The 12,500-nt window shown below is 50.1% G+C and overlaps 2 protein-coding genes across 8 annotated transcripts in view; one reads left to right on the top strand and one right to left on the bottom strand.

Annotated features, from left to right (window-relative positions):
- Positions 1-6,767, top strand: part of elp3 (elongator acetyltransferase complex subunit 3) — a 12,452-nt gene extending 5,685 nt beyond the window's left edge. Inside the window, exons 8-15 of the mRNA XM_084030680.1 lie at positions 326-487; positions 568-694; positions 4,637-4,830; positions 4,925-5,015; positions 5,119-5,184; positions 5,354-5,581; positions 5,684-5,765; positions 6,042-6,767. Coding sequence (XP_083886806.1) covers positions 326-487; positions 568-694; positions 4,637-4,830; positions 4,925-5,015; positions 5,119-5,184; positions 5,354-5,581; positions 5,684-5,765; positions 6,042-6,133 — 1,042 coding nt within the window. The 3' untranslated portion in view covers positions 6,134-6,767. The remainder of the gene's footprint in view (positions 1-325; positions 488-567; positions 695-4,636; positions 4,831-4,924; positions 5,016-5,118; positions 5,185-5,353; positions 5,582-5,683; positions 5,766-6,041) is intronic.
- Positions 6,768-8,623: 1,856 nt separating this feature from the next.
- LOC311026581 (serine/threonine-protein kinase pdik1l-B) overlaps positions 8,624-12,500 on the bottom strand; it is a 5,595-nt gene continuing 1,718 nt past the window's right edge. For all 7 annotated transcript variants that reach the window (XM_084030226.1, XM_084030229.1, XM_084030230.1 and 4 more), the window contains exons 3-4: positions 11,690-11,915; positions 8,624-9,256 (exon numbers count right to left, since the gene is read on the bottom strand). In XM_084030226.1, coding sequence (XP_083886352.1) covers positions 9,018-9,256; positions 11,690-11,915 — 465 coding nt within the window. In that variant the 3' untranslated portion in view covers positions 8,624-9,017. The remainder of the gene's footprint in view (positions 9,257-11,689; positions 11,916-12,500) is intronic.

Raw genomic sequence — 12,500 nt, 5'->3', positions numbered from 1 at the left:
GCGCAGCAGGATGTAACCTGTAAACACAGTGAAGGAGGCTCACATACATCAGAACAATCCACGTATTTAACTTGCTTCTGACACAAAGTAAACACTTATTAATGTCTCATTTCTCATTTGCATTACAAACATTCCCTCCTTTTCATCGCCGCGTCCTTAATGTGAGCTTAGCGGCGGGATAATGACTCGCAGCACGCAAATTGATGTTGCTTAATGATCCCGGCACAGACGACACTGCGGCATAATCAGCCGGAATAACTCTTCAGATTGGAAGGAAGAAGAAAGTGATGATGTGAAAACAGGTGTCATGTGACCCGTGTGGCAGGTACTCGGAGCGCAGCAGCACCAAGTGTGTGGGCATCACCATCGAGACGCGGCCCGACTACTGCCTGAAGAGACACCTCAGCGACATGCTGGCCTACGGCTGCACGCGGCTGGAGATCGGCGTCCAGAGCGTGTTCGAGGACGTGGCGCGGGACACCAACAGGTCAGCGGGGATGGTGGTGGCGTCGTCGTGGTGGTTATGGTGGTGGATATGCTAATGATGTTTACGTGTTTCCCCTCCAGAGGTCACACGGTCCGAGCCGTGTGCGAGTCTTTCCAGCTGTCGAAGGACGCCGGCTTCAAGGTGGTCGCCCACATGATGCCGGATCTGCCCAACGTGGGCATGGAGCGGGACGTGGAGCAGTTCATCGTAAGCAGCAGCACTCGTTATCATTCGTTAGTGAGAGTTCTGTGGTGTCAATACAAACGTAGTCGATGTGAAAGTGGACGGGTCAAACACAGGACTTTCACCCAGGAGACCTGTATGAAACGCTGACCTGACATGAAGACATAAAGCCTGTCATTTAGATAGGTCACATGACCGTCACGCTGTCATGTGATGTTGCTGGGGGAGAGAGAGGCTCGGTGGGAAGCCAACCAGGGATGAAACGCCATGTTTGAGGCGTCTCTGAGACTTCCTGTCTTCGGCTTCGTGGAAGTTCCTTCGTGCTTCACGATGTCGGAACAAAACTGACGTTGCAGTTTTTTTAATATATTTTGATATGAAGAAAAAAAATCTGGGAAGTTTCAGCCTGAATGTTTTGAGGATTTGGAAGTAAAGTGTCAGAGAAGTGGAGTCGATGGTGAAGTTTGTGACACGAGCAATCATCTGGCTCGCCGTCGGCGTGCGTCATCACTACTTTTCACCGTCGAACATGATGCGACTCAGAATAGAACCGCGACGCCGGCACAGAGGAGGCAATGCTGTCAGACCTCGCTCTCCCCTCCCTCCCTCCCTCTCTCTCTCCCTCCCTCTCTCTCTCTCTCCCTCTCTCTCCCTCCCTCTCTCTCTCCCTCTCTCTCCCTCCCTCTCTCTCTCCCTCTCTCTCCCTCTCTCTCCCTCCCTCCCTCCCTCTCCCTCCCTCTCCCTCCCTCTCCCTCCCTCTCTCTCCCTCCCTCCCTCCCTCTCTCTCTCTCTCTCTCTCTCTCTCTCCCTCCCTCCCTCTCTCCCTCCCTCCCTCCCTCTCTCTCTCCCCCCCTCTCTCTCTCCCTCCCTCTCTCTCTCCCTCTCTCTCCCTCCCTCCCTCCCTCCCTCTCTCTCTCCCTCTCTCTCCCTCCCTCCCTCCCTCCCTCCCTCTCTCTCTCCCTCCCTCCCTCTCTCTCCCTCCCGCCCTCTCTCTCTCTCTCTCTCTGATTGGAGATGCAGACGCCATGTGAATGTGCAGAATCAGACGCCGCTCCTTCCCAGCATGCACGGCGGTAGGATGCAGGCTCATTTGGAAGACTTTGTCTTTGATATGAACAGAAGTGATCAACAACACAAATAATATATTAATGATAATAATAATAATAGTAATTGCAGCAGGTGAGACCCCGGCGCGTCCCGGGAACTGGAACTCCTGAAATGTGTCGCTGATTGTCTCGGATCCAGGAATAGAAACTAGTTGTTAAGTTTAAAAAGTTAAAAGAGTTTTGTGACATTTTTTGAGTTGATATTGATCACATGTTTCATGATATATAACGCTAACATGCTAATGTAGAGGAGGAAGTGACCTCCATACCGTGTCCTCTCCCCTGTCTCTCCTCTCTCCTGTCTCCCTGTCTCTCATCTCTCCTGTTTCCCTGTCTCTCCTCTCTCCTGTCTCCCTGTCTCTCCTCTCCCCTGTCTCTCCTCTCTCCTGTCTCCCTGTCTCTCCTCTCTCCTGTCTCCCTGTCTCTCCTCTCTCCTGTCTCCCTGTCTCTCATCTCTCCTGTTTCCCTGTCTCTCCTCTCTCCTGTCTCCCTGTCTCTCCTCTCCCCTGTCTCTCCTCTCTCCTGTCTCCCCTCTCTCCTCTCTCCTGTCTCTCCTGTCTCCCCTGTCTCTCCCTACCGTGTCCTCTCCCCTGTCTCTCCTGTCTCCCTGTCTCTCCTCTCCCCTGTCTCTCCTGTCTCCCTCTCTGTCTCCCCCCTACATGCTTTTCTCTCGTCTCCATTATATTTCACTTCATCTTTCTCCCTTTCCACTCGCTGCTTTCTCTTCAGACTCTGTTCTTCCCGTCTCGCTGTCTGCTTCATCTGTCTCCCATCACGCCGTCTCCCCCCCCCCCCCCCATCACGCTGACACGTTCGGATCGTACCACTTGCGTGCGGCTCCCGGCGCTCGTCCTCATCAGGTCTAATCATCCGTGACGCGCTTCATGCTCGCGAGGCGGGAAACGTATGCAGCAGCTTCCTAAACGTCTTCACGGCGAGGGTTTCTCTCCGTGGATCCAGAAACCTCTCTAGTCTGACAGGAAGTGGAAAATATCAGAGAAGACGAACGCAGAGTTCTTCATTTTGACCTCAGTTAAAGGCAGCCAGTGGAGCAATGACGTCACGACGGAGGCGGAGCAGGACTTGGTTTAGTCATTAACACGGACTAAAGTGGACCCATGAGGTCAGGTATCAGGGACCTGTATGTGTGTTACTGTTCTACTGAAGGAAAGTTAGACGTCTATAAGAAGTGGACGTAGTCATGGTGATGTCACCGGCGGGATTGTGGACGTTTTTTATCGTGGCTCTGACACGAGACACATGAAACATTTTAAAATGACCAAAATACATCAGTTCACTTTCATGAACCGAGTTAAAGACAAACCCTAAAGCATCCCCTGCTTTCTGGTCTGGTGGACTCTAAATGGACCTGTCAATCAGCAGGTAAGCCCCGCCCCCTAAAGCATCCCCTGCTTTCTGGTCTGGTGGACTCTAAATGGACCTGTCAATCAGCAGGTAAGCCCCGCCCCCTAAAGCATCCCCTGCTTCCTGGTCTGGTGGACTCTAAATGGACCTGCCAATCAGCAGGTAAGCCCCGCCCCCTAAAGCATCCCCTGCTTCCTGGTCTGGTGGACTCTAAATGGACCTGTCAATCAGCAGGTAAGCCCCGCCCCCTAAAGCATCCCCTGCTTCCTGGTCTGGTGGACTCTCAATGGACCTGTCAATCAGCAGGTAAGCCCCGCCCCCTAAAGCATCCCCTGCTTTCTGGTCTGGTGGACTCTAAATGGACCATAATGTACTAAATGAACATCATGCTGGATTGAAGAAGACTTGAAACTAGAGATTGAGACCATAATCTATACAGTCAGAGAGGAGTCGCCCCCTGGTGGCCAGCAGAGAGAATGCAGCTTCACTAGTAAGACGCACTAAAGAATTTATGAATCCTTCATTTTATTCCTGATAAATTGATCCACGCTGCATCTTCTTCAAGGGAAATAAAAAAGGAAATAAGGATTAAATTCTGATCCTTATCTATGATAATTTGTGTTGGCAATTTCAGCCCGAGACTCCAGCTGACCCCCCCGCGACCCCCGAAGAGGAGGATTAAGAATGTAATGAACGGATTGGATGAATGAAAAGCGTCTGATTGGACGGGAACAGGAAGCGAAGGCTGCAAGTGTGATGCAAACGGGAAATCTGTTTCCATTCAGGGTTGCGTGCTCTCCCTTTGCTCTTCTGTTCAGACACGCCTTTTCTTTTCCCACCTTCATTATCTGGCTTGTGTTGTAGTTGTGGTTGGGATCGTGTCCCAGCTGGAGTCCTGGTCCAGACCGGTCTAGGAGCCTCAGCAGGAGAGCGCTGCTTCCATCACGTCTGTCCTGATAATGAAATCCGATTACAACTTCCTCCCCCGCCTTCCTCGCTCTCTCACTTATCTCCCATGTGCAGACCCCCCCCCTCCCTCTTGCCCCCCTCCAGCATCCTTCACTGGCTTCCCCCCACCAAGCCTCTATGATCTTAAAATGTACTGAATCCCCCCAAAAATAGGGTCTTTCTTCTATGGAAGCGTTGTCAGCTGGTCTCCCTCCCTTCAGGTTTTTAGTGCAGGGACCACGTGGACCACGTAGGCCACGTAGACCACGTCCTCCTGGGTTTATGAGCGTGACGAGAGAGATGACGAGGCCTGTTTTGGAGATTGTGATGATGAGGCGGAGAGGAGGAGAACGGATTCTCATCGCCGTTGACGTTTTTAAGAAAAACCCCTTTAACCCTTTTTGTTTTGTCGTCTCTTTGAAGCTCATCTGTTAGCGGAACGGTCAAATTTAAAATGTTGAGTGAACGGATTCAAATACTGTGTTGTATGAACTTCAGTGACTGTGAGTCCACGCTTCTTCAGTTCTAAGCGGTTTCTGTGTTTCAGGAGTTCTTCGAGAACCCGGCGTTCCGGCCTGACGGTCTGAAGCTGTACCCGACTCTGGTGATCCGGGGAACGGGTCTGTACGAGCTCTGGAAGACCGGCCGCTACAAGAGCTACTCGCCCAGCGCTCTGGTGGACCTGGTGGCCCGCATCCTGGCGCTGGTGCCCCCCTGGACCCGAGTGTACCGGGTGCAGAGGTGAGACGGGTGGGACGGGGTCTCATGAAAGAGGAAGTCCACATCAGCAGGTCTTCGTGTGTGTATAATGTGTGTTTCATGTGTGTGTTCTCAGGGACATCCCGATGCCGCTGGTGAGCTCCGGAGTGGAACACGGCAACCTGAGAGAGCTGGCGCTCGCCAGGATGAAGGACATGGGCACTGAGGTGAGACCCGCCTGAGGTGGTCTGAGGTGGATCTGAGGTGGTCTGAGGTGGTCTGAGGTGGTCTGAGGTGGTCTGAACCCTGTGGGTGTTTGTCTGTGTGCAGTGTCGAGACGTGAGGACACGAGAAGTCGGCATCCAGGAGATCCACCACAAAGTCCGCCCGTATCAGGTAACGGATGTTCAGGTCGGATGGGAGGAGGTGGAGGAGGAGGTGGTGGAGGAAGGGGAGGTGGAGGAGGTGGGGGTGGGTGGTGGAGGAAGGGGAGGTGGAGGGGGTGGGGGTGGAGGAGGTGGGGGTGGGTGGTGTTGGTGTTTCACGGGCCGTGGTGTGTGTCCAGGTGGAGCTGGTCCGGAGGGACTACGTGGCCAACGGGGGCTGGGAGACCTTCCTGTCCTACGAGGACCCGGAGCAGGACATCCTGATCGGCCTGCTGCGTCTGCGCCGCTGCTCGCCGCAGTCCTTCCGCGGCGAGCTGAAAGGGGGCGTGTCCATCGTGCGCGAGCTGCACGTGTACGGCAGCGTCGTCCCCGTCAGCAGCCGAGACCCCAGCAAGTTCCAGCACCAGGTGGGTCTCTGAATCTGATTGGTCCCTCCCCCCCGGCCAATGAGACGCCAGCAGCTCACAGCATCTGACTTCCTGTGTCCCTGTGCTCTACTTCCTGTCCAGGGTTTCGGTACGATGCTGATGGAGGAGGCGGCGAGAATCGCCAGAGACGAACACGGCTCCAGCAAACTGGCCGTCATCTCAGGTAGGAAACAGGAAGTCCACGCCGCCACGCCGCAGCTCGCTATAAAAACACGATAAGCAGGGTCGTCGCAAATATTGACCTGAAAATAGAGGATATCATTTTTATTCTTCTTTATTTATAAATATCTGTCACAATAAAAATATTCCAGGAAGGTTTTTCCCAACGATATTATGGTTATAATATCATGAATTCTTGTTGCAGGATAGCGGTGTTTAATACCCAGTCTTCTTCTGTGGTGTTTAATACCCAGTCTTCTTCTGTGGTGTTCTGCTGCAGGTGTAGGAACGAGGAACTACTACAGGAAGATGGGCTACGAGTTGGAGGGCCCGTACATGGTGAAGGACCTCCGTGGACCTGGACTGGACTGAACCAGGACTGAGTTTTTATCTGGACTCACACCAACAAACACAGTCAACCTGGTGTTTTCGTGGCCTGGGAGGAGATAAGGGTTTTATCTGGGGCCTCCGGGTCCGGCTGCTGATCTGCCTCTGATTTATGGAGGACGGAGGTATTTAAGGTGAAGCAGCAACTTTCAACTGAACAGAAGAAGAAGAAAACCCTCTTTGCTCCGCCCACTGAAACCAGTGAGAACCAGCCTCGTCAATCACATTCTCACATTCTCCTTCCTTCTATTTACGGGACGTCAGACTCTCTTTCTCCAGCAGAACATTTGTGTTCGGGATTAGAAACCGTTCGGCATCACGCTTCCACTTAATCGCGTTCACGGCGCCGCTGAATGGAAACCGCCGCTACGAGCGTTCGTTAGCGCTTGGCGTTGGATAAATGTCCTCCCAGACGTGTAATCGCAGAATTCTGATTTAAAGAGCAGGAGATTGAATATTAGTGTGTTACATAAATTGCTTTTTTAAAGCCCCAGTTAATCCTGTTACTCCTGTTTTCCTGTCATGCATTCTGGAGGTTTCCTGTTTTTCTGCTCAAATCCAGATGTTGAACATGTCGCTTGTCCTTTTCTCTCTCAAGGAATAAAGTTTATTTCAGTTACCTGCTTTGTGAGAAAAGTTCTTTATGTTGTTTAAAATCAGAAATAGTGCCTCCAGTTCGTCACCATCTTGGATTCTTGCAACCAGCCACAGGAAGTGACCATATTTGGACGGTGAAGGAGCAACGAGTGGATCTGGATCCATGTGGATTCTGGTGTGAAGCTGCTAACAAAGTTAGCTTCATGATTCAAGCTCAACTTTACAGCTAAGTGTTAAAGTCATCTTAGTAGCTAACTAGCATTGGTAGCGTGGTAGCGACCTGTCAATCAGCAGGTAAGCCCCGCCCCCTAAAGCATCCCCTGCTTTCTGGTCTGGTGGACTCTAAATGGACCATAATGTACTAAATGAACATCATGCTGGATTGAAGAAGACTTGAAACTAGAGATTGAGACCATACATTAACAGAGCAGCACCAAAGGTTTCAGCCTCCAGAAGAAAGGTCACGCCGTCGGTGATGTGGACCCGGGGTCAAGGGGTGGTGGCCCCTGCAGGAGACCCCTGATGATTACCTGTGAGAGTGTTTTACCGGCTCATTTGAAGCAGTGTTTCCAATTACATCTCCATCGGTCACCCGTTCCTGGAAAGGGTTTGTCATTTAAAGAATAGCGAGCTATAAAGCTTATAGACTCCTTCTTGGGGGAGGGAGGGGGAGGGAGGGAGGGAGTGAAGCTGAACGGCCGGTGTAATTTCCTGGCCGCTGTGTCGTGACTCTGCTGGTGTTGCAGTCCTGACGCATTGTGGGAGAGTCGGGTTTTCTCTCAACGCTTGCTCACTGCTATCAGCTGTGAGATGTGAAAGGACTCCCCCCCCTCCTCACCCCCCCCAGCTCAGACTTGCTGAGTCTGTGCTGAGCTGATTTGTGCCGTCGAGGAGGAAACTTGGGTCTAATCTTCACTGCAACACGAGCAGAAGAAGTAAAGTTCAGCTCAACTCACAGAAGTGAAGGTTACAGGATGAAAGTGAGCCGAGGTGTTATCGCCATGGCGACCGGCACTGTGATGCTGCATGTTGCAACACGTTAAAACTCATCATATACAAGTTCAGATTCATTTAAATGACATTCAATCTAAATTGGTTGAATATGCATTTCTCCCCCAACCGCATTATGTGAAGAAATAAAAAATAAATAAATAAAATAGAAATAATCTTAAATGAGGAGTCGTAAAAGATACGGACAATGACCAAGACTGATGACGGGTAATAAAAGCGGTGAACTGGTGGAGGATACGATCGGCTACAAGCCAACGCCGCGCTTTAATTTCCTGTTCACGCCGAGACGCCGCATTAGTGATCGTTAGTCACCGCGACGCCGCGTTGGTTCTCTGCTGAGACGACAGAAACGTCCTCCACACCGCCACCGCTCCACCCGCCTCCATCACCATGAGCTACTGTTCAGTTACTGGGCATTACTGTCATTTACATGTGTATGTTATTAAAGGAAGCATTGGTGTTTCACGGGCCGTGGTGCATTAAAGGAAGGTCATTTTACTCAAATAAGAAATAAATATAACTATTTGGCATGACTCCTAAAATAAAAGTTGGTTTGTTAACACATTTTACACTTTTGTACAAATAATCAATGAAAGTGATCAGAAATGTCCCACATTCAGACGTCACAACCCTGAGGAACACCAGAGAAGAATTTGGAGATTCTCCAGCGAACACTTTTTCTCTAATGAGTTCACAGATCTGGAGGTCAGAGGTCACCATGACTGTGTTTATATCAATGGACTCTGCAGGTTTCCTAGTTTCACATGACCCTCTAACGAAGACCGGGGGTTTTGCATGTCGACTTAAATGAAAACTTTATTTGTTAAGTTCCTGGAGAAAGGACACGGGGACGACGGGGACGGTTTCATCTTTATTGGGACACGTTTCACATTCAGACACCTGGAGAACAAACGGTGACATCACATGTTGGTTAAACATCTCAACATCCACAAACCCAGATTAAAACTCAGACCAGCAGCAGCACTAATCCTGCTGTTTCAGGACAAACGGATCAAATTGATTTTCTGTGTCGAGCCTCGGAGGCAGCGGGGCTCCTACATCTCATACAGGTCCCACGAGACCTCCCACCGGACTCCTGGGGGTTTTCCCTTTATGTGCAGTTTAGAAATCCAGCTTCTGTTTGAGTGACGAGAGAAGCTCCTCCCACTTTCCTCGTCCCCACTTCCTGTGCAGAAGCGAGGCTGCTGGTGGGAGGATCAGGGTCCAGTCCCGGTGGACCACTACGGCCCGTTAAGTGCTGTCAGTGGGAGTCCTCTCTGAGAGCCGAGTCCAGCCGGGCCTCCAGCTGGTCCGCGGGGGGCCGGGCGTCGGGGTCCGAGGCCAGCATGTCTAAAAGCAGGGCGCACACGGCCGGACCAGGAGGGGGGGGCAGCGGGGGGGCCCGCTTACCCTTCATGGGGATGCTCAGCTGGAGGTCGGCGTTCTCCCACAAAGCCTCGCCGAGCGGCATCAACCAGCGGCCTCTGGACACGTAGGCGCCTGCAGGAGACACGTCAGGTCAGGTGATGTCATCACGTAACTCATTAGCATAATATCTGCCCCGCCCTCCAACAGGGCCGGGCAGAGAGGAGCAATAAATCCAGGGTTCCTACACCGTTTCCAGCCACATTCTACTCACATAGTACTCTCCAAGCACTTTTCAAGGTGCATTTCCATGCTTTTCCAGCCCCTTCCAGCTGTGGTAAACTCCATCTTTGTATCAATCCAATGGTCAGTATTCAGTCTACTTATTCTGTCACTTGTTCATCACATTAAATGAGATGTTATTGTCCTCTAAACAACCAACATGATGTTTGGAGACAGCTTTTTACAGAAGGACCACAAATGAAAGGAAAACTAATTCCACTAACAGATCCACAGAAATATAATCACCAACTATTTTCATCATCTGTTCATCATCAAAAGGCATTTTTCATAAAGAAATGTCAGAAAATGCTGTTTTCAGTCCCTCAGATATGGAGATCTTCTTTTCTCTGTTCTATCATAGATGTCATCACATACAACACACATTTCAAGACCTTTAGTCTAAATCCAAGCACTTTTCAAAACCTTGAAAACACCACACTATAATTCAAGTGTTTTCAAGGATTTCCAGCACCCGTACCAACCCTGATTAATGACTCTAAATGGACCTGTCAGTCCTGTTCAGATCTGGAGGTTAGCTCCGGATCAGGACTGAGAATGGGGGCTCGGTTCAGCATCTATGATTTCCTTCAAGGACGAGCAGCGGAGGTAGTCTGCCCCCCCCCCCCCCCCCCCGCCCCCCCTCTAATAACTGTGTGGGTGTTTGGTTCTTGAGAGGATAAAGTAAAATAATGGAGCATTTCATCTGTCTGTGAAAGGCCTCCAGCTGCCTCTCCCCATCCTCACACTGACAAAGAGGATTGTGTTCAATTCCATTTTGCCTCTTCTTCTGTTTTTATGATATGAATCCAGTGAAACCCTCTCTGCCTCCAATCATAAGCATTTCATTCAGCCTAATGGAGTATCAATGATTCAGGGGGGCTCAAAACGTGGGGATAATGGTTCATATCTCCCCACAGACTTGTTTTTGTGAATAAAATGAGACATCTGTGTAACAGCCATTTCATTACTCTGACGGAGGGGCGCGGAGCAGAACTGGGCCCTGGACCATTAAGATTCCTCATCCGGTGGCCACATGGGTCCTGACAGCAAATAGGACATTAAAGAAGAGATTAAAATCTCACAGCGTCACAGGAACCACGACGGCTGCTCCTACGGAGACTTGAAGAGGGCCGACAACACCAGAACGCTGCTGCATGACCTCATCATCAACACGCACTGAAGACAGGAAGTGGACGTCGTCACGGTGATGTCACCTGTTGGTGGATTACGGTTTTGAAGCCTCTAGTTCGGCATTTTGGTTATGTGCAAGCAGTAACAGGAAGTGACCCTATTTGGACTGTGGAGGAGCAACGGGTGGATCTGATGGAGCAGCACCCTAACTGGATCTGGATCCATGTGGATTCTGGTGTGAAGCTGCTAACAAAGCTTAGCTTCTATAATTCAGGGTCAACTTCACAGCGAAGTGTTAAAGTCATCTTAGTAGCTAACTAGCATTGGTAGCATGGTAGCGACCTGTCAATTAGCAGGTAGCCCCGCCCCCTAAAGCATCTCATAGACTTCTATACAAGCAGAGAGGAGTCGCCCCCTGGTGGCCAGCAGAGAGAAGTAGGACCATTTTCTCATAGACTTCTATACAACCAGAGAGGAGTCGCCCCCTGGTGGCCAGCAGAGAGAAGTAGGACCGTTTTCTCATAGACTTCTATACAACCAGAGAGGAGTCGCCCCCTGGTGGCCAGCAGAGAGAAGTAGGACCATTTTCTCATAGACTTCTATACAACCAGAGAGGAGTCGCCCCCTGGTGGCCAGCAGAGAGAAGTAGGACCGTTTTCTCATAGACTTCTATACAACCAGAGAGGAGTCGCCCCCTGGTGGCCAGCAGAGAGGATGCAGCTTTAAGGCCCTTCAGTGTTGGCTTCACGGTTCAGAAGTTTGCCTCCTGATCAGGACTAGGGACGTGAAACAGGATTTTTATCGTTGATCACAAAAAAAAAAAAAAAATTGTGGTGAATTTTCATTAATCGGCTTGATCGTAAATATTGTCACAATACAGGATACAACATTTTTAAATGTATAAAATGATTAGAGCTACTGTAATCCACATCAAAAATGTACAAAGCATAAATCATGCAGCTGTCTGGCATTTAGATTCACGGCTGCAGCCCCGGTGTGATGTATGGTATGTGACGTTTTTAATATGTGCCAGTTAATTAAGTCAATCTGGATTCAGAGCAGCGATCATGCGTCATCGAGCTGCCGGACCGCCTCTCACCCTCGGGGGGGGCATCTGGATACCATGACTTTATTTATATATATGTGTATTCTCACCCAGCTGCTCCTGGGCGGACCCCTCCTCCAGGAAGGTGATCCTCTCCAGGACGGCCCAGAACATCACGCCCAGGGAGAAGAGGTCTGCCTGGGCCGTGTAGGTCAGACCCCCCCAGACCTCTGGAGCCATGTAGAAGTCGGAGCCACAGGTGGAGGAGAAGTGCTGCCTGGTCGGCCCGCCGGCCACCGGACCCTCGCTCATCTTGCTCAGACCGAAGTCTGCCACCTACAGGTCGGACGGGGAAATTCAGTTGAGCCCAAAACAATCAAGTCTATCAATTGATTAGTCCATCGACAGATCATAAATAATTAAATGTCCCTTCTAAAGGGAATCTCTGCAGTGAACTGGATCTCACTGGAACACATTTCAGATGTCAACATGGCCGATTGGGGAAAAACGTCTGCCGACATTTCAAAAAAGAAGTTAATTGAGAAATATGCACCATTACCAACATTACACTAGGATGGATCCCCGGGGTTAAAGTCAAGGATTCACCCAACAAACATCACAGCACTTTCCTTCCTTAGTATTCCTTATCATACTATTTAAAACCTTTTATAATGCCACAGTTATGCTGCCAAACTAACTATTAGCACCCCTAAAATGACTGGAATCACTTCAGATTACGTTATTGTGTCACACGAGACACATAAACCTTCTTAGAGGAAGAAAGAACAAATCTATCAGAAGGTCCTCTTCATCCATAAAGGATAAATGCATTTTAAAACTGTATTTTTGTATCCTGTATGTTTTAAATCATGATTATTCTTCACGTCTCTACAACGAGAGTGACCTCGACGTCTTTTTCAA

Source organism: Eutrigla gurnardus, assembly GCF_963514095.1.
Source record: "Eutrigla gurnardus genome assembly, chromosome: 16".
Lineage (NCBI taxonomy): Eukaryota > Metazoa > Chordata > Actinopteri > Perciformes > Triglidae > Eutrigla > Eutrigla gurnardus.
The sequence above is the reverse complement of the archived record's forward strand: the minus strand, read 5'-3'. Positions and strand labels throughout refer to the sequence as shown.